The 21,413-nt window shown below is 37.2% G+C and overlaps 1 protein-coding gene across 3 annotated transcripts in view; it reads right to left on the reverse strand.

The window, feature by feature from the left end:
* Positions 1 to 7,179: 7,179 nt before the first annotated feature.
* Positions 7,180 to 21,413, reverse strand: part of LOC105053549 (thylakoid lumenal 29 kDa protein, chloroplastic) — a 15,337-nt gene continuing 1,103 nt past the window's right edge. Inside the window, exons 3-11 of one of the 3 annotated variants that reach the window (XM_010934762.4) lie at positions 12,635 to 12,719; positions 12,529 to 12,563; positions 12,322 to 12,387; positions 12,179 to 12,219; positions 11,913 to 12,043; positions 10,460 to 10,566; positions 9,446 to 9,583; positions 8,678 to 8,812; positions 7,180 to 7,676 (exon numbers count right to left, since the gene is read on the reverse strand). In XM_010934762.4, the coding sequence (XP_010933064.2) occupies positions 7,566 to 7,676; positions 8,678 to 8,812; positions 9,446 to 9,583; positions 10,460 to 10,566; positions 11,913 to 12,043; positions 12,179 to 12,219; positions 12,322 to 12,387; positions 12,529 to 12,563; positions 12,635 to 12,719 (849 nt within the window). In that variant the 3' untranslated portion in view covers positions 7,180 to 7,565. Of the gene's footprint in view, positions 7,677 to 8,677; positions 8,813 to 9,445; positions 9,584 to 10,459; positions 10,567 to 11,912; positions 12,044 to 12,178; positions 12,220 to 12,321; positions 12,388 to 12,528; positions 12,564 to 12,634; positions 12,738 to 21,413 lie in introns of all 3 variants that reach the window. The other 2 variants (XM_029267157.2, XM_019853610.3) reach the window with 2 other exon arrangements.

The raw sequence follows: 21,413 nt of genomic DNA on the forward strand, positions 1-21,413 counted from the left end.
GAGCACCCGCTTCCTTGGCATTTCACGTGGTCCATGATGGACCGATGATATTTTTCATGGCGTTTCTCACAGTTTACGATGGATTTTGTGGACCATTGCGTGATCGGACAGTTCCTGTTTGTTTCGGTGAAGATCCAACGGTTAATGGCTAATCTGATTGGCTTCAGAGCTATTTCAGATGTCTTTTGATGCTCATTTTCATCCATTCGGTTGAGATCTGATGGTAGGTTCAGGGTTTCAATACAACAATGAAATAGAGTCCTGTTTTGATGCGGTTTGGTCTGGTTCCGAGCTCTATTTAAAGGAGGCCTTGGCAGAGGTTCTGTAGTAAGCTGAGAGCAGAAAACAGTGAACACCAGAGGCTTTTATAGTGAGGTATAGGGAGATGTGAGATTTTTTTTAAGAGAAAAGAGCGTGTTTTTCTCTTGTAAAAGAGAGTTTGAGAGAGTTCTTTGTATCTCATATCAATTTTGTATTTCTTGTACTATGAAATTAATAGGAGAACATTGAGGAGGTCTTATCCATAGACGTAAGCCAACAATTAGGCCGAACCATGTTATATCTGATATACTTTCTTTTCTCTTATTTTATCATTTTATTATCTCTTCTTTATTTTGCATTCTACATTTGTTCAAGTTATCTTTCTTCTATAAAATAATTCTATTTCCGCTGTACTTGTATGCCATATGGGTTGAGATGTACTCGAGTATTCCTCGATCGGTCTTTTCAATAGTTTCAATAATTACGACTATTAAGAAATAACTACTATTTGAATATCATATGTTTAAAATTAATAACTGATTTTTTTGATTTTAAAAATCAAAAAAATAAATATCTTTAACAGACAAATAAAGATTCAAATTGCCGAGTGCCATATGCCATCATTAGATAATTATATATATATATATTTCTACGGGCTCCAACAATTATGATTTTTACTTAAGTTACACTTAGAGCCCAAACTCTTTCACAAATCCAATTTTTTTGATGTGGGACTTTTCTTTCTCCCAACATTACAATCCACACTAACAATGGAGACTTGCCGCCCCTTGATGGGGATCCTGACAGGTGGGGCTGGACGACGAGGGCCAGGGGACGGAGGAGAGCGAGATGAAGGGAATCGATAGGAGGAGGGCAGCCATGAATTCAGGGTTCAGCTGACGTTGGTGGGGGCAGAGAGAGAGAATATTATTTATATGGGGAAGAGAGGAGCGGTCTGGTCTCGAAGTCGAAGCTTGGTGACTGTTGAACTCACAAGTCAGATACACCACCAGCTAGAGCAACATGGTTTGAGGCTGGCGTACAAAAGGAAACATGGACTTCAAAGGCCATGCACATGGAGAAGGGAGGAGGTGGCAGGCATTGGGTGAGGATTTGCTAGATGTTGGTGTTGGGAGCGCAAAAGCAATAAGATGGAGGTGCAGATGCGGGCATGGGAACTAGGAACTACAATTTCGTGGGTCAAGAGAGGAGTGGAGTAAGAACTCAGTTTTAGAAAATTTTATAGGATTCATGACATTTTGAGCCATTGACCGTTGTTTCTAGTGATCGGAAAATATACACTTGGGAGGAGGCAAGCGGAGAATGTTTCACATGCAGACATTCTTAGAGCCATTAACAGGTTGGATTCTTCTATTTGCTGAATTGATTGTTGCCTCGTTAGGAGTTCGCACAGCTATTACTAATTTTCATACTACTCATATTCAGTTGGAGGGTGGTTCAGCCATGATAATTCGTTGGATTGATTCTCTTAGTTCTCCAAAGTATAAGCATATAAATCTCTTTTTTGCTGGATCTGTGGTGTTGGAAGAACGCGACTTCTATGTTTCAAACTACTCACGTCTAGCGGAAAGCTAACCAAATTGCAGTCAAGATATCCTCACTTATTTGATAATGAAGGTATGTTGAGTTTCAAGGATGAAATTTTTTTTAAGAGTAGAATGTAATATCCTGTTCTAAAAATCAAGTTCACTCGATTTTGGCCCATCAAGCCTATGGAGAAAAAAAAAAATGAACGAAGACTCCCAACGAGAGTCTTCTTTTTCCTCCCCTTGCCCGGCTAAATCAAGGATTTCTAGGACAACTAGGAACCCTAGGAAAAGCCTGTAAAATCCTTCCTTCCTCCTCCATAGCCGGCCATGACGAGCACTAGTTTCTTCCTCTTCTTCCTTTCAGATTTTCTCGTTGAAGCCGTCCATACCCTCCTTGGGTTTGCCTCAAATTCTCATCGGAGACCTCACCGGAGTCAGAGGTAAGCCTCGGCCCTCCTTTCCCTCTTCCTTCCCCTCCTTCCCATGGCCTGGCGCACCCTCGTCGGCCGTCGGTTCGTCGAAAAATCTACAAAAATGCAAGACTCTATTTTTCTCTGTTTGACCAAGCCATCTCTCTCTCTTTTTCGGCCACCAACGCCATCGTTTACAGTATTTCACCTCTAGGTTTGGACCCCCACCTCTCTACCTATCTTCTCCGAAGGTCATGGCCGTCGGTGATCAGCCAATGACTGAAAAAATTCAAGAAAAATGGACGGTCCCCTATTTTTTGATATCTTCTAAAATCTCATCGGCCGAACCTCACCGTCGATCACTGCTGTCGGACCACCGACCTTGCCGCCGCATCCCGCCGGACCACGGGCAAACGTCCCTTTGGTCCCCTCCTGTTCGGCCAAAGAAGAGGAAAGAAAGAAGAAAAGAAGAAGAGAAGAAAAAAAAAAGAAAAAGAAGAAAAAGAAAAAAAAGAAGGAAAAAAAGAGAGAGAATTTTCTCTCTCCTCTCTCTCTTTCTCTCTTTCTCTTCCCCCTCTTTTTCTCTCTTTCTTTCTCTAAAATTTCTCTCTCCTTTTTCTCTCTAGGAAAGACTTAGAGATCTTGTATCGGGCCATCTTTTCTTCTTTTAGGGACCCCTATTGACCTCAGTGAGATGATCCTGAATCAATTTAATATCCGGATGGTCTATCGGACTAATCACCCAGTCAATCTTTTTTTTATTATTTAATTTTATTAAATATATAAAATAAAAATTGATTATAATTTAATATTTTAAATAGGGTTATCTGATTCATTTAAAGAAGACTAAAGATCTGGGATAATTGATGTAAGTAAATTTTATGCTTCTTATTTATTTTTAAATAATCATATTTTGTATGCAAAAAATTGTTGTTGATTCATAAAATAAGGATCAGCATATGTAATATGAAAAAGTATATTTTATTATGAGCATTGATTTTATGAATATATTTTATGAAAATAGTATGATTATGAAGCATAAATTTTACTATTTTTTCATCTATGTATATATATGTTTTAAAAAAAAGAAGATATAAAGATTTCAAAGGCTTTCAGATAGCTATGAATGATTTTTTTGAGAAAATCGACATACAGAGCTAGCATCCACACGAAACATAGCCTCGCCAACGAGTATAAGGTTGGCACATGAAACAAGAACTCTGTCGATTAAGAAATATGATCCTGTCACGGATATAATAGCGACCTTAGCACGAATATCTGTGAGCAATATTTTGAAACATAATATGAATACATGATAAGAATGATTTATTATTCATAATTATAAAATATATATGATTTATGCATGCATGATGGGTTTATAACTTATTTTATTATATACTCTATAAAATATTTATTTTTATAATATCTGTTACTTTCTAAATATTGCATTATCATAGAAAACTTATGCTTGATTCAGTAAGAAAACGTAAGATCTACTTACTGGGTTAGTGTAGTTTATATTCTTTTTTTTTTTTTTTTTGTACAGAGAAATAAGGTTAGGACCGGCGAAGAAAATTCAGGCTTGGAAATCTGTGAAGCAAGCTTGAAAATTTTATAGTGGAAGTTTAGTTTATTTTATGATCATGGACTTGTAGTTATTTAATTTTGAATCTTGAGACTTGGGTTGATATTTACTTTTGGATTTAGATGCTCTGAATCAGTTTTGATTTAGTTAAATATTTGAATTGAACTTTATTATTATTTTTATTTATGATGTATCTATTATTATATTTAAGAAGATGAATGTTGGCTTCGTGTTATCATGGATTGTATCTCTTGATAGCATGGTCGTGTTATGTCCCAGATTTGGGGCGTGACAATAAATCTTCGACTTTTCGATTTTTGCTAACACTTGGCACAAGTTAGAAATGGTTGACACATCTCTCAATTCAGGATTCTCATGGGCTTCTACTTCAAAAAGTTCTGCTTGAGTCTTCAAGTGCAGCTTATCATGTTATGTGAAGTCACCGGGATAGAAATCATTTACCAATTTACAAATATCCCCAACTTGAAATGATTTATAATTATCTCTAGGATCCAAAGCAAAGCTAAGCTTCAGTAACTCCACCACATCTTCTCCGAATCTACCATTCATATCTTGGATTTGTGAATCAATAGCGGAAATGAATACATCAATTCGATAATGATGCTCGATCATAATGTTCTTTCTTTGGTGGCAAGATCTACCACGACCTGCTTTGTATGGAGCACTCAAATTAGGGATCTCTATATTATGTTTCACATGCATCTTCTCTAAACTTCTAGAGAAGAGCTTTTGTTATTGATACCAAATGCAATGCATTTAGTATATCTTGAGATTTTCGCTGCAAAGCTTTGCTAAGGTCGTCCGTGATATCCGATATCTCCATCATAAGATGTAAAATGAATAAAAACTCAAAAGATATCATCATATCATAAACGCCATCAGCTTCGTGCTTTTGGGTAGGATTTCCATTATCAATGATGTCACTCAAAATAGAACAAGTTACATCAAACATCTTTAATAAGTTGCGAAGGAAAGCCAAATGTGAGATCCACCGTGTCTCTCCTGCACGTTGTAATGTACCAATTTGACTTTATCCTTTCTCTATTTCTAGTTCATTAATGGCAATCATTTCTGCAATGTGAGCCGTATGAGCATTTCTTAACTAGTCGTGTCGTTTGCAAGAAAAAACAACTAAATTGATAATGAGTGTCAAATATGAGAAAAATTGCTCGATACAAATAACTTGTTTGGATGCCACCACTAATGTTAGATGGAGTCGATGAGCAAAGCAATGAATGTAGTAAGCAAATATATGGACATTCCTTAGCAAATAAAGATTATAATCCATTGAACTCTCCACATATATTACTAGCACCATCATACCCTTGACCTCGAATGTCTCTTATGTTAAGACTATGACGTAAAAGAAAGTCGCATATCTCTGCCTTCAATGCTGATGATGTTGTCTCCTTCATGTGATCTAGGTCAACGAACCTTTTACGTATAAAACCTTCCTTGTCAGCAAATCTCAAGACATCATTAGCTCCATCAATCGTGATGCAAAATTTTGCTTCTCCAATCTCCTCCCATATAAACTTCCGTATCTTACTCCGAAAGATAGAAAGAATCTCCTTTTGAACCCTTGGAGAAACAAAGGATGCATTTTGAGGTGCATTCCTTGAGACAACTGCCCCACTTCATCATTGTACGAAGCCAAGAGCTTTACAAGTTCAAGAAAGTTGCCTCGATTGCTTGATTCTTCAGTTTCATCATGTCCCCTAAAAGTACAACCCTGAAATGTGAGCCATTTCACCACACCTATTGAAACTTTGAGTTGTAATCGATGCCTTGTAATTTGCTCAGTAGTTTGTTTTTCAATAGTCTTCTCAATATGTTGCAAAGAATTTCTTAGATCATGATAACTTTTTATCGCTTCCCTATGCATGGAATTTGGATCTTTCCCGATATGACCAAGAAAAGCGCAATTTGGTCCATCATTAACTTTCTTCCATGATTGAAATCCATCTCTTGTAAAAACATTTGACCCGTAGCGACGGCAGTTTTCCGATGGCTTATCGAAGAGAAAGCATGGAAGACAAAAGGCGGCATTTGTTGTTGGTGAAAATGCCATACCAATTGTGGGCTTTGCGAACCGTAGAGAGTTTAAATCTCTTTAAATAAAGCAAGATTTCATACCTCAGCCTGACTAGCATCGTCATCTTCAATAAAAAACAATTCCTATTCTTCACTGTACTTTGCACCAACATCTTGCAATAATTGAAACTTATATTGATGAGGTAATTGCAGGTGACTCCTTTACATGTTTGTTAGGTGATCATTAAGAGCCCATATTTATGGGATTACAATGCGATTCTCTAATGATAATAAGTGAAAATGCTACTTTATCAAGGACAAAAAAGAGATTCCGATGGACATTGCTAAGGCACAAGCAAATGTTGATCTGGTGATTGCTATACAAGTTAACAAGCTGGTCAACGCTTGTAAAAAAAACTAATATTGGGCAAGACAGATACACCACAACAAATCATGAGTTCCTTAATAAGAGCCTTAAAGTCATTGCAGAAAGATGACATTCTAGGCCGGCCCCTAAAGAGATTTGAATCTTTTCAAAGTAATGAAATTCAATTGGCTGGGGATTCTCCTTTACCAAATCATGGCACATACTATATTATAGACAGCAAATCACTGATCTCCTAGATGAAGGATTGATTAAACCTAGTACTTCTCCATATCATTTACTTGTGATGCTACTGCCAAAAAAGATGGTTGCTGAAGGATAGGCATTGGTTATCTCATCATACACAAAATCATCACCAATCACCAAAAAAGTGTGCCTCTTCCCTAGATTGATGTATTACTAGATAGATCAAGGCATGCATGCATGACAAAGACACATGGAAAACAGCTTTCAAGACAAGGCTTATTCTAGTTGCTAGTTATGCCATTCGGCTAATGCAATACCCTTGCTACTTCCGTCCAATTGAGAGTGAGGTATTACGGCCTCTTTTTTTCTGAGGAGTGAGGTATTATGGCCTTTTATCGAAGATTTTGTACTTTGTATTTGGATGACATACTGATTATCATAATAGCTGGGTGGACATGGACAACACATCATAAAAGTCTTTAAAGGATTACAAAAAAAATCAGCTAAGGTTGAGATTACGGCAAACAGTTAAATTACAAGCATTTGTCAAACTATTTGGATAAGTTATACGAAAATCTGTTTTTTCTATCAGCATAAACAAACTTTGGTATAGTTGCATGTAAGAGATTATAATCTTATGGTACAAGATAATTGTTTTCCTAGAAAGAGATAAGAGTACATCGGGTTCTCTTAAAGGCAGTTTCTATGACAAAATAAACTGCAAATTTGGAAATGAAGACACAGAGAAAACTGTAAGATGGCTGGTCTTGCAAATTGATTGGAAGAATTGATTCTTGGTGTCACTTTCTCATGAACTACATATAAAAAATTACAGACAACTACCATAGCTACTGAAGGCCATATAAATGTTCTGACATAATGACAAGACAATGTAAAGAAAACATTATGTTGATATAAGGTACAAACAATTACCAGGAGTCTTGTATCTATCTTCTTTCCTTGCACCAAGGCTCCTTTGGAACAACAAAATGCTTAGAGACAGCAAAGTTGCATTTAAGGGTGATGAGAGTTGCCCGAAACTTTCAACCAATGTCGAATAGATGCACAAGGGAAGTACTGACTTTTGAAAGCATAGTCTCAGGAGTTAGTAAATTGAGCACCCTGGCTGCTCCTTACAGTTTCAATTTACTTAGTTCAATCTTTTTCACTGGGTATGTATATGCCTCATAGTTTATTTGTTGGCCAAGGGAGCTCAGTTTTGTGAGGGTTGTTATTAGGTCAACCTGCAATGAAAGGGCAAAAAATAAAAGCACGGATAAGCATGCAATGGTTGAGTTGTAGAGAAACATATTAAGTGCAGTGGTTAAGAGTAAGAGGATCCTTTAGCTGAGCAAGCACCATTCAAATGTGAGCAGCCTTTAAGAGCATGTTTGGTTGGAGAGAGTTGGGCTCTGGGATGGTAATGGGAATAAGTCCCATTGCGGCCATTTTTGTTAGAGGAAGTCCCATTCCTATTCCAAATCTGGAGCAATGGGAATGCATCAACCCAATCCCAACTCTCCCATAGTGTTCAAATCCTATTCCAATTCTAATCTCGATTATAGTCATGAACCAAATATGTTGGAAAATATGGCCATTCCATCTCCCATTTTACTCCATTTTGATTCCATTCATGAACCAAATGCACCCTAGATTCATTTGGAAGTTAACAAATGGCTCCAACAAAGTTATGGTTTAACATCATCAAATGGGCCATCATATATTGCAGTTGTTCAATGAAGCTTTTCTGTCTAATACAGGACTTCATCAAAGAGAAGCAAAATTCCAAAACAAAGGACGCTGGAAGGTGACTTTGTAAGAAATTATTTCCTGGAAATAGCATTGTTTGGCAAAGCTGAGAGTGGACCAAAGTCTTGCTTAACAGAACAAACCATTGTCTTATTATTGATGGTGGTCGGAGTTGTGAGACAGTACAAAGTATAAAATTAGGATCTTCTAAACCAAATAAATGGAATTGGGCACTGTTTACGCCACAACAAGAAAAAACAATGCAAGAGACAAGCATGCGATTTAATATCAGAGATAAATTCAATATTTACTTAGGGAAATGGGTTTGATCGGATGAGGCAGTTGCAGCTTTTTTTGAGATATTAGAACATCTGCGGTTATTGTGTCTCTGCGTGTGTGGGTGTATATAAATTGTCCTTGAAAAAGATTTAAGTAGAAGTATCAATATCTCCAAATATAAAATGTCATCAAGTGTGTGATAATTAGCAGGTCTCACCTCATAATCAGTTTGTGACACAGTCTCTCGGCTACGCTGATACTTTTCAACCCATGGAAGAACTTCTGGATCTGATGCCAAAAGGCTCTCTGTAGCCAATTGATCAGGACCCAGAAATGCAGACATAACAGCAAGCTGCAAATAATTAACCTCACTGTTACAACAATGAATAGTAACTTTACAAAACTGCTGTAGGTTTAGGAAAAATTCAGGACATTTCCAATGATAATGTGCATGATATATGTCGAGGGAAAAGAGCATTGCATGAATGCAAAATATTGAGATTGATATGTGAAATAAGCTTAAACGATGACATGCATGCTTTATGAATACTGAACCTGAAGAAAAGTGTGCACAAATTTTCTGGAGAATATCCTAAACAATCTATATGATGTTATTGTTTTATAGAAAAATAGTTATTAAAAATGCAGGCCCTATTGAATGACAAAATTTACAAGCCAAAAACTACATGACTTTCCCTGTTTGATCCTCTTGGATTTAGTTCGAGTGTCTCTCAAGTTCATTGTTGGATACATGGAAAATTGTTGGGCATATAAAACAGTAAAATTAACTCTTTAATTTTTTGAAAATGTCGCATAAGCTGCATATTGTGGGGGGTGACTCCAATGTAATCCAGGCTCAAAGCAACAACATAGTGGATGGTACAAAGAGATTATGAATTGGCCTGCTGAAATTATGAAATAGATATGCTTTTATGTATTTTAGCTAAACAAATCAATTAGGTGACTATTAATGGAAAATAATTACCTGGCGAGGACCAAATCCAATAGCAGAGAATTTGTCTTTCATTTCCTGGACAGAAGCCTTATCCCACCGAGGAATCCTTCCTTCTGGATCAGGATCTTGAGCATCATTTCGCCCAAATTGTTTGTCAAACAAGCCCCACTATTGATGTGGAAAAAAAGATGCAAATATGTCACTGACATAAGCTTACTTTGATAACCATATACTGCTACTAGCTGGAAAGCATACTTTCATATACTCTTAAAATAATGTGCTTCATGCACACAGATGCAAGACCAACTTGATGATCTAAATATTTGGTAAGATTTGCAGGTTCATGTAAAAGAACAGTAAGGACCCATAGATGGCATAGGAAATAAATGAACACATAGTACAAAGCTTTGAACTCTAGCATTGATGTGCATGAGCTCAGCATATTTTCCAAGAAATGCAGTTAACTGAAAAAATGATTCCTTAAATCAGTTCCAGCCTAGAGATGCAACTAAATATGATGTCTCTAACTGCATTTCACTATAACTGCTTACAGCAGTAAATGGCTTAGTGCTGCAACATGGTAATTCAACATATATATATATATATATATATATATATATATATAATGTCAATTGAAGAGAAAGTCGCATATTCTCGCACCCAAACTTCAGCCATATCATTTTCACATCAGTCAGGAACTCAACAATGTTATCTTCTGTGCATCAGTATATTTAGATGATGAATAACTTGTGACAAAATTTGTATCCCAAGTCACCCCGCTGGCAAGGTCAGAAATTTAAAAAATTGTATCATAACATATGAATGAGAACATAAAAATTACTGTATTGTACCCATGACAAGATGATTTGGTACCATCACACTATAACAAATGAGTTGACTTTTAAGTATGTCTCATCAATACTGTTGATACGATCACTAGAGATACTAGTTGAAAAGATTTGGCATTAAGTTGGAAAAACAAAATAATATGATTAATATTATACGACAAACTTATATATATGCAGGATCAGTCTAGAAACAGACCTGTCCATTTGAACCATATGCTGTATATAATAATCTCCCCTTCTCTTCGTTCCCACCACATTTGCGGATTGCAGAATCAAGAAAGGTTTTCTTTACAGCTGCTTGTGCTGTTCCAGAAAGATGTCTTAGACTAATTGAATTGTATTTCTAAATTCACATAAATTTCCAAGGAGTCAGTAAACAATATGCTAAACTTACACTTAAAACCTACTACTCTGGCAGAGTGATAACTTATAACAGAACAGTAACTGTTTTTGTGGTTTTGTTTACTGTCTTCAAAATGAGTAATACTGCCTGCAGCTAAAGCTTCTAGTCCCCATAACTCTCCAGTCTCAAATAGGCCAGACAATTCAAGTGCTATACATCAGCAGAGGTTGGGTTCATATACCATGGAAGTGATGCAAAATAGGCAGATCTAATACAAATGGTGTTACAATAAGCAATGCCTTCTCAGCAAAAATTGGGTGAAACTTTGGACACAAATAACAGAAACAAATTAGATTATTGAAAGAAATATTTTTGGCAAATTGTTGTATGCTTTGTAAACAAGAAATCAACTCTTACTGCTATAGTGAGAACATTTTCTCTCTTAAAAAGAAAAAGTTAATCCATGACAGTAATGTTGGCCTCAAATATAATTATCCTTTTGCTTTGCATGAATGTAAGACAAGGCCATGTGACCTTTGGGGAAGCCTAGAAACATAGAATTTGCAAAAATATCTAGAAAGCTTCAGTGTTGACAGATCGCTCCCTCTATATGCGCAGGTGAACCATATTGACATCCATGCAAAGTATGCAAATGATTGATCTTTTGATTATTATTATAATCAGACTTCCCAAAATTCAAAGGTCTCAGTGTGAATGAAACACTCTAAATCTGAACAAGTCATGAACAGAATTGTTTAAGCTTTAAGAAGAGTATATTACTGCAATTGATGTCATACTAGCACTAATAGAATTTTGAAGATTTAATATCCAATTCTGCAATTGTAAATGCTCCAGAACTGGTGAAGGAATGCAATGGAAATTCCTTGGCCTGCTACATATGTTGATTGTTTGTGGCATCTAAGCTCCCCTACATGTTTATCTGGGCCCATTAATTGTTTTTACCAAACCATAGTTTCAATTCTGCCCTTGCACCATAAAATGAATTTCTTTTGCATGGTGATCAAAAGGAGACAAGATTCTGAGAAAATAATTGCAAGGTTGGACCATCAAAATTTCTCCACTTTTGTCTGTAGCAACAAATCTCCAAGGCCATCAATATGCAAGATTATCATATCAGCTACAACATATCAAATAGTTTACTTTGCCATCGGAGAGGACAACTCTACAAGGATTATACTGAAATAAGTACTAACTAACGCTCTTTAAAATGTTTTTATACTAATCCTCACAAAAAGACCAAATGTGAACTCTAAATTAATTTCTACAGCACAAAGATATAACTTACCTGCAAACTGGATGAGGTCTGCAAATGAAATAGGCCCTCCCTTGGAGTAAGAATCTATGTCCCTTTTTGCTTCCACTAGGAGATTCAAAGCAGCAGAAAGCCCACTATTTTCAGGTCTGCTGATTTCCGGACTTTGTTTTGAAGTAAAAAAAAAAAAAAAAGAGGAAAGAAAAAAAAACTGGTTTAATTATCTTCAGTAACTGTACCTCACTAGGATAAGACCTAGAATGAAGTACTTTAGACTCCCAAGCATGTGCAGTTCGTACCTTAAACTGATTGATCCATTTGGACCCCCAGATTTTGTAGCCTACAGACTTGGTTTTAAGAAATCAGTCCTTTCCAGAAATACACTTGAAGCATTTGGAAGAAAAAACCCATTTCTTGGATCAGTAAAGTATGGTAATCTTACCTTGTCATATGTCATGGCATCATTTAATGCGAGGGTCAGTATAGATGGTACGAGATCTGGGTATCCCTTCAAAAGACATGAAGAGGTTATGATATTTGATATCTAACATGATTAACTAAGGGATAAACAGAAAATCAGGTCAGAACATATTCTGCATGGTGATTTGTTATGATTGCCCAGCTGAGGCAGACTATTAATACATTTTACCTTGACAGCTGCAGAAAGAGTATCTTTGATATTTGCTGCAAAACGAGATTGAAAGGACTGATTATTGAAAACAATTGCAATATAAATTGAAAACAAAAGAGCTTACACTGAAATTCTGAGCGTTGTCTACGTTGAATCAAATCGGCGGCATTGGCCATTCTTGTGAATGACCCTGACCTGCCTATCATTTCCTAAGAAGGTAATCACAACTGGCAGAAATTAACATGACATCATTAATCATTCAAATTCATCAGAAAAGGCAGATAACTGAGATGAAGAATTGCAGTCATATGATCACATATTTGCATAATTCAGCAATGTTACATGGACATGCTAGCTAATAAGCTTGTAAAAGGTACTAACTCTTTTTAATACTTGGAGCGCTTTATGAGACTCTTGATATATGTGAGCTAGATCATTTGGAGCTTTGCATATGTTCAGTGGCAAAAGTTTAGCTTCACATCCAACAGTCTTCATTGTGATGCTATAATACACATTTAATCACATATATGTGCATACACAAAGTATATTATGTCTCTGTATCCATGCTTGCATGTGTATATGGATTATTTTTAAATAAATATCTCTTAATCAGGATTTTTAGACTGAACCCGCAAACCATTTAAACACAGCTGCAAGGCAGATGCCATGTTTTCTAACACATTACTATATTAGCTCAATTACACCTTTCCTTTTTGCCTTTCTTTCTGAAGAAGTGCTGATAACCAAGATTTTACCTTCCTGTGGGGGGGGGGGTTATCCTGGCCGTCCTGTCCTATTCCTATCAAAAAACAAGGCTAGGATAGATTTAGGACTCCATGGAGAGAGAAGAAGAAAGAGAAAAGAAGGAAGTAAAGATAAAGAAAAGAAAAAATGAAAGGAAAGAAGAAGAAAAGGAAATAAAAATGAAAGAAAAAAAGGAAGGTAGGAGAAAAGAAAGAAAAGAAGGGAAGAAAGTGATAAAGCAAGAAATATGAAACAGAATCACAAAAAAAATATTGAAAGTGATCATAGAAGAAATATGGAATAGAATCACATAAGAAATATGGAAGTGATCACAGAAGAAATATGGAAATAGATCATCAGAGCAGACATACGGAAGGTCAATACCAAAATATGGAAATGGATCGTTGTCGTACTCTTAAGGAAAAGGATCATGACAGTATCGGTAGAGAACATGGCAACCAGATCATAGTCAATCAATTATGGAAATGATCATCACAGCAAATATATGGAAGGTCAATGCCAAAATATGGAAATGGAACATTACAGTACTCTTAAGGAAAAGGATCATAATATAATATCAATAGAGAACATGGCAACCAGATCATAATCAATCAATTACACTGATTGATAGAGATCAATCACTGATTATATTGATTTGTATATTCCTTATTTATGTGAATCTCTGTACCATATATATAGGTTATGTCTTATTGAAAAAAATTAATTTTCAAGTCATTCTTCATGATTAGGTAGACTTCTGCTGAGTAATCTTTTTTTTTTTTTTTTCTTTGCAATGGCAGAACAAGCAATAACATCAAGCCATCTGCCACAAATCCTAGGAAATCAAATTATCTTGAAGAGAGAGATTTCTTGGCCTCCACCAAGGGAAAAGGGAGACCCCAATTAAAAAAACCCAGATGGCAAAGAAGCAAGGAACCCAACCCTTGGATGAGTTATCAGGAAATTCAAAAATGCAAGTGATGGTCTTGCTGCAATACAAAAGCCTGTAGATGATGTGGGCAAAGTTTTCCAATTATGTCGAGTTCTAGCATCTCGCTATAAACCATATAACTTGGCAGTTTGTCAAAACCACCATATCCTTACTTTAGTCGATATGTTACTGGTTTGCAGGAATTTGAGCAGAAAGAAGATGATGAGGAGAAAACAAAGTTACCAAATTATGCTCATGCTTTTATAGCACAAAAAGGAAGAGATGGTCGAGGTAGAAGCTACAGAGGAAGTCCTTTTGATTCAAGAGGCAAAGGTTTTATTTAAGCTGGAAGTTTTAATCAACAAACTGATGGTAACAATAGGAATGTGATTACTAATACAAATCCAAGATTGTAGCAGAAAAATTTTCAAGAAAAAATTAGCAATCTGCACATGTAATCGAGGTGATAATCTATGCCAAATTTGTGGAATTAATGGTCATACTGCTTTGAAATGTTCGTACAGGTTTGATCATGCATATCAGAGTGAGGATTTGCCTCAAGCCTTTGCTGCAATAACTTTGTCTGAAGACAAAAATCGAAACTTCTATGCAGATATTGCTGCAACATCTCACATGACATCTGATCCAGATATACTTCATTCAATTTATCCTTATCATGGTAATATGAGAGTTTACACTGGTGATGGTACCGCTTTTCCTATTATGCATATTGGATTAATATCTATTGGATCTGTTGAGTTAAATAATGCATTGGTGGTACCTGAGTTAAAGAAAAACTTATTGTCTGTTAGTCAATATACTAAAGAAACATCTTGTATTTTTGAATTCTCACCTTTTGGTTTTCTGATAAAGGGTCCAGTAACTCAAAGGGTTCTAGCTAAAGGAACAATGAAGGGGAAGCTTTATGCCTTCATATAATGGAGTAGAGCAAGCATTTGTAATGCTTACGGTGTTTAGAACACCCTCACTCTCGTGTTTTGGAAAACTTAGCTTCAAAGGAAGTTATTCGAGTTTGCTTCTGGACTCGACCTCTTCAATTATGTGCTAGTTGTCAAATGGGAAAAAGTTGTAAACTTCTTTTTGACAAGAATAATGAAAGATCTATCTCTCTTTTTCAAAAAATACATTGTGACTTATGGGCTCCTTCTCCTATTCAATCTGTCCAAAATTTTGAGTACTATGCTATTTTTGTTGATGATTTCAGTAGATTCACTTGGTTTTATCTACTCAAAAGGAAGTCTGACTTCTTTAGTTGTTTCCAAAAATTTCAAAGGACGATCAAAAATCAATTTAAGAAAACCATCAAAGTTTTCCAATGTGATGGAGGAAAGTTCTCTAAAACTGAGTTTCTTGAACATTCAGCTAAATGTGGGATCAAACAACAAATTTTATACCCAGGCAACCTGAACAAAATGGCATTGCAGAAAGAAAACATCGCCATATTGTGGAGACTGGACTCACTATGCTCATTCATGCGAATATGCCATTAAGATTCTGAGTTGAAAGCTTCTTTACAGCAATATTTCTAATCAACAGACTACCTACATCAGTTCTTGAATCTGATTCACCTTTCAAGTGGTTGTTTGGAAAGAATCCAGATTACTCTTTTCTAAAAGTGTTTGGCTGCAGGTGTTTCCCATATTTATGGATTATACATCCAACGAACTTCAGCCTAGATCTTTTCCCTTGTATTTGTTGGCTATAGCCCCCTTCACAAGGGGTATTGTTGTCTCCATCCTTCTACACAAAAGGTGTATATATCTTGACATGTGATATTTGATGAGAATTTTCTTCCCTACACTAAGCTTATTGACTTGTGTAAAAGTGCTAACATGCAGGAGGAGCTTTGCATGTATTCAGATGAATGGATTCGACCGCCACTACAATTACAACCAGTCTCTCTATCTGGCACTTCAATTTCAATTACAAGTTCTTTTGCATTGATAAACAAGAAATATGGAACAGAATCATAGAAGAAATATGGAAAGTGATCAAAAAGAAATGTGGAACAGAATCACAGAAGAAATATGAAAGTGATCACGGAAGAAATATGAAAATAGATCATCATAGCAGACATATGGAAGGTCAATACGAAAATATGGAAATGGATCATTGTAGCACTCTTAAAGAAAAGGATCATAATAGTATCGGTAGAGAACATGGCAACCAGATTATAATCAATCAATTACATTGATTGATAGAGAATCAATGATTGATTATATTGATTTGTATATTCCTTGTTTATGTGAATCTCTGTACCTATATATATGTAGGTTGTCTTAATGAGAAAAATTAATTCCTAATTTCCATAGAAAACTCAGTTTCTTCAGAAAGAAAAAAAAAAGAAAAAAGAAAGAAAGAAAGAAAAGAAGATGGAGAGAGAGATGGATAATATCTACTAAGATGCCAGACCGAACTGCCATCAGGATGGGATGGGATACTGGGCCGTCCCGTTCATGGAGAAACCGGAACACCTCCATCCCATGAGATTTAAAACCTTGCTAATAACTATATGAAACTTTGACCAAAATTCAAACTATAGGGTGATTATGGGGATTCATATGATTCTTGTCTTTTTCTGTGCGTGCATATGTGTTTATCCCCCACCCCCCCCCCCCATCCCTAAAACAAAAAAGAAAAAAATTGCTAGAAACCATCACGCACTATCTCATTCCATTAGGTCCTAATCAACAATCTGCTTCAATGCAAGGCTACTTTTGGAATTGCAAGATGAGATTCTATTGTATATAATGATGAAAATGGTGACAGATTTCATTATGCAAAGAAATGTATAAACATAAGCCCTTCAGATCACTACATCTTAAATGTAAATCTCCCCATTATAGCAAGGAGTAGAAGGGATGAAAAAACAAATGATTGTACAGGAGTGGACCAAGCTAAATTGCCCCTCGAGGATACATGTAAGAGATCCCCAAATAAGATGATCCACTTCTTTTTTAATTTACAAAATCTCTCCTATCCTCTTCATCTTTTCTTCTTTTCTCTTTCTTTTAGATTCTCATTATCTGTTCCTCTAGCCATGCAGAAGATTTCTCCTAAAGTATGATAATCTATTTTCTCCTTCAAAACTAAATTATGTGGCCTTTTATTCTCAAGTGCGACAATAATCTTTTGTTAATGTTTTACCATGATATTAGATGTTCTTTTTCTGAATCACCAAAGATCACGTATAAATTCTTCCTCTTTGGAGGAGTAAGAGATTATCCTTATGGTTTAGTTTTTTATAACACAACTGACAGAAATCATTGTCATACAGCACCCTTACCCAGGACAAAATAACTTGTTGACCCAATGTCATGATAAGCTATACAGTTGATCCTTTCTAAAGCACCCATTACGGCGATCTACTACTCATTGATCCTTCCCAACTACTTTCATCACCCATTCATATGGATCTCCATCTTACTGTATGCTATGTGCCTAGAACATTTCTAATTCAAAAATTCATGTTTCGATAACCTCATGATGTGAATTGCCAATTAAACAGTAAATCTGGAGAGCATAAGATAACTTGTGAAATTATCTAATTGGGACGTCATTTGTTCAGTAGTATTTTTATGCATTTTGTACATGAGCAAGCATGCAATGTACCATGTATAAATACACACTGTATTTAGCTTGTCATTTGGGTTGTTGATGTGGGAGCATCCTTTGGATCCAGAAAGTAGTCCACAAAAGTCCAATAATCTAAGCTTCTTTTCTAATTTTATTTGGTTTAACAATTATTTAGGTGTAATTTATGTATTTTGGTTCTTTCATTAATTGATGTGTTTTAGATAGAAAAGTATCTTGGAACTACTATTCATGTCAGTGTAGCATGAACAGTATACACTACAGTAACCAAAACCTTTAAACAGTCCTACTAGTGGTCAAATGGCGGGTAAATTAGTGAGACTTTTGAGGGATTTCTTTCAATATTTGTAATAGTCCTAGATGACTCCAACTAGGAACTTTCTAAGTTTTTGTTGAGTCTATTAAGAATCAAGAAAGGGTCTGTTGCAAGAGAATGTATGATGAAAAATGTTATGGGGTTATACTACCTCGGCCATTGTCCTTAAGACTCATCCTTGACATCATCTTCGGATTGCGGAAATACCGAGGCGGACTCCAAACCACAAATGCTATCCGGATGTCCTGATAGCGCAACGGATGACTTCATTGGATTTACTCCCCGACATCATCCTCAGCCATATGCTGAGGACATCAACATGCCACCACCAACTTGGTAATCGGTCTAGTGCTGATGACTCTAACCGATGATTCATCAAGGCTGCCATGGAGCGCTAGGATGCAATGATCCCGTCGGCTTCCGTCCAACCACTTGCTCGAGTGCCTCTCAACCCCAAGATCAGAATTCCGCCGACCATGCGGGATGAGGTCCCATGATTGACACCAATGCTGACACATCCGAGCTGAGGCCTCGACTGTGTGTCGACCTGAGCCATCAGCCTATTCAGTCACCAATCAATAGGAATCTCCTAACAGATTGTTAGAACAGAGCCACTACCTATGACTAACAACATCTAATTTGCAGGTTAGTGGGTAGATTCTCCATTTAATAGCTTGACAAATCATGGCCTAGCCTAACGGTTTATCGGGTTCCGACAGAACAGCCTACGATACCGCTCTATATAAAGAGGTAACAAAGAGATCCTCGAGGTAAGCTTAACTCCAGAAAGAAAACATCTATAGCACTTTGCCCTTTCCTTCTCTCCCTTTTCTACTGTTCTCAAGCTCCCGCTGACTTAAGCATGGAGGGTCCCCAACGGAGAACCTCCGACGTGTGTGGACTTCTCTTGTAGGTCTCTTTTGGCATCTCGATTTCCAGATCGGCGTTCATCCTCAGCCACATCAGCTTCAACCAGAGTCTTGCATGAACAAAAAGTATGAAGTAAAAGCTGTTGCAAGGGGATGTATTGTTGAAATATTTGTTGATTTTAATATCAGTAGGGATTGCAATTCTTATCCCTATTACTCGATTGCTCGGATCTGAAAGTTATTGCTGCCTGTTTAGATCTATGTGCATTGAATCGCTGATATCTGATTATAACCTTGTAGTGAACTATTTAATAGAGCCTTGAAAACCCTAGTTCTTGGCAATTCCTATGATCCTTCAAACATAAACCCTACAATAGGGTTATATCACCTAGAAAATTAATACCAGTTCTTTGTTGCCCTATTCTTAGGAGTTGGACAGCAAGTAATAAACTGCTTTAAACCCAAACTATCCTATGCCTAGGGTCCTACCACAAAATGCATATCATTCTAAATTGTTGTGCATCAATTTGGTATTAGAGCACAAGGCCCTCATTTGCCTCTTTACTTTCCCTTGATCTCCTTTCATCCTCTCCTTTCTTCCCACCTTTCATCATAAGTTGACTTTCAAGACCATTGCTTTTTATCAGCATGTCAAGTATGAGAAGATCTTTGAGTATATGCTTTCTTTCTTGTATTTAATCACCATATTGGAATACTTGTTGATTTCAATATGAGCAGAGAGTGCAATACTTACTCTATACTATATGACTATTCAGATCCGAAAGTTATTGTTGCTTGTTTAAATCTACATACATTAAATTGCTGAAACCCAAGGGGGAGCATTGCCCGTCTTTTCTCGCCGGAATCCTCGAGAATCTTCGCCCTTCCTCTTCGAACTTTTGCGGGGCGTTGCGGGGCATCGCTAGTCGGACCCCTTTGCCCCCTTTCTCTGGCCAAAGAAGAGGAGCTTTGAGTTTTTTCTTTCCTCCCTTTCTCTTCGAGCTCTGAGACCTCTTCCGATATTTTCTTCTTCCAACGGCCGACTGTCGAGCTCTCTCTCTCCCTCTCTCCCTCCCCCCTTTAATCCATCACCCTACCAGTCTTTTTTCATAGGACGTCGCCGACTTTCCTAGGTCCCCCTTGGTGACGATCTGTTTGCGACAGCTGGCCGGCATTGCCTTGCGCCGTTTCTCCACCCCCTCAGTGTTGAGATTCCTCTGCTCCTCGTTCTCCCACCGAAAAGCCCCTCACCCCTTGTCGGTTCTTTCGAGGGGCATTGCCGGCCCGCCTCAGCTCTCTTCGTGGAGATCTTCTCCGGCATCTCCTGCCCTCCTCAGCTAGACGGCATCACCATGCCGCCAGAACCCCCTCTCTCTTTCTGTCTCCTCTCTCTCTCTCCTTTTCTTCTATACCTCTTCTTCTCTCTCTCTATTTCTATTGCAATTCTGGCCGGAAGTCGCACTCTTCCCTAATCTCTCTCTCCCCTTTTACCAACACTGTGTTCGGGGTGTCCCCCTACCCCCCGCAATGAGCCTCTCCCTTTACTCTCTTTGCTATCGGGTGTTTGAGGGGCATCATCGGCCTTTTTTCGTTGGTAACTACGACTGTTTTCCCTCTTCCTCTCAAGACTCTCATAGGACGTCACCGGCCTCTCCATTCGCCGGTAGGACCCTCCTATTTTCTCCCCTTCTTTCTCTCTCTCCCTCACTCCTCTGTCTCTCTTTCCTTTCTCTTTTAATCATGCTATCGGACTCCCTTCCTCTCCTCTCTCTCTTTGGCAGCCCTTATCTTGCATTGGTCTGCTCTTCTCTCTTTCGATGCCGAGATCGGAGCATTCGTCAGCCCTTCTCATCTGTGGGCCTTCCACTGAAAGTCACTCCTCCCTGCTAGCTTCGTCGAGGTATTGGTGGAACGATTGTCCATGGCAACTTTGGTGGAGGAGGCGTCGATGTGATCCCCCCTTTCTTTTCTGAGACAAATTGATTCAACAATCTCCTCTGGTGGTCAGATTTGCTTCTTCCCCATCGGGGCATGATGGACGTCTCTGTCTTTTTGAAATTCAAATTTCAAATTGGAATTTCAGGATTGTTAGTTTGACGGATGTTTCTCTCTTTTTAAAATTCAAATTTCAAATTTGAATTATGTTTGTTGTTGGGGTTTCCTTTTCTCTTTTGTATTGGGGGGTCTCTTCTTATCTTCTATACTTCTTTTTACTCTCTCGCTCATTAATAAATTTGGTGACCATCGTGCTTATGCACAATAGTCTCCTTTTATATCCAAAAAAAAAAAAAACTTATAATGAACTATCCAATTGAGCCTTGAAAACCTAGATCTTAATTTCTCCGGCCACATATAAAACCCTACAGTAGGATTACTTAATCCTTCCTCCACCTAGAGAAACTAACACTAGTTCCTTTTTGCTCTACTC

This window comes from Elaeis guineensis, chromosome 11 (genome assembly GCF_000442705.2).
Source record: "Elaeis guineensis isolate ETL-2024a chromosome 11, EG11, whole genome shotgun sequence".
Taxonomy (NCBI): Eukaryota; Viridiplantae; Streptophyta; class Magnoliopsida; order Arecales; family Arecaceae; genus Elaeis; species Elaeis guineensis.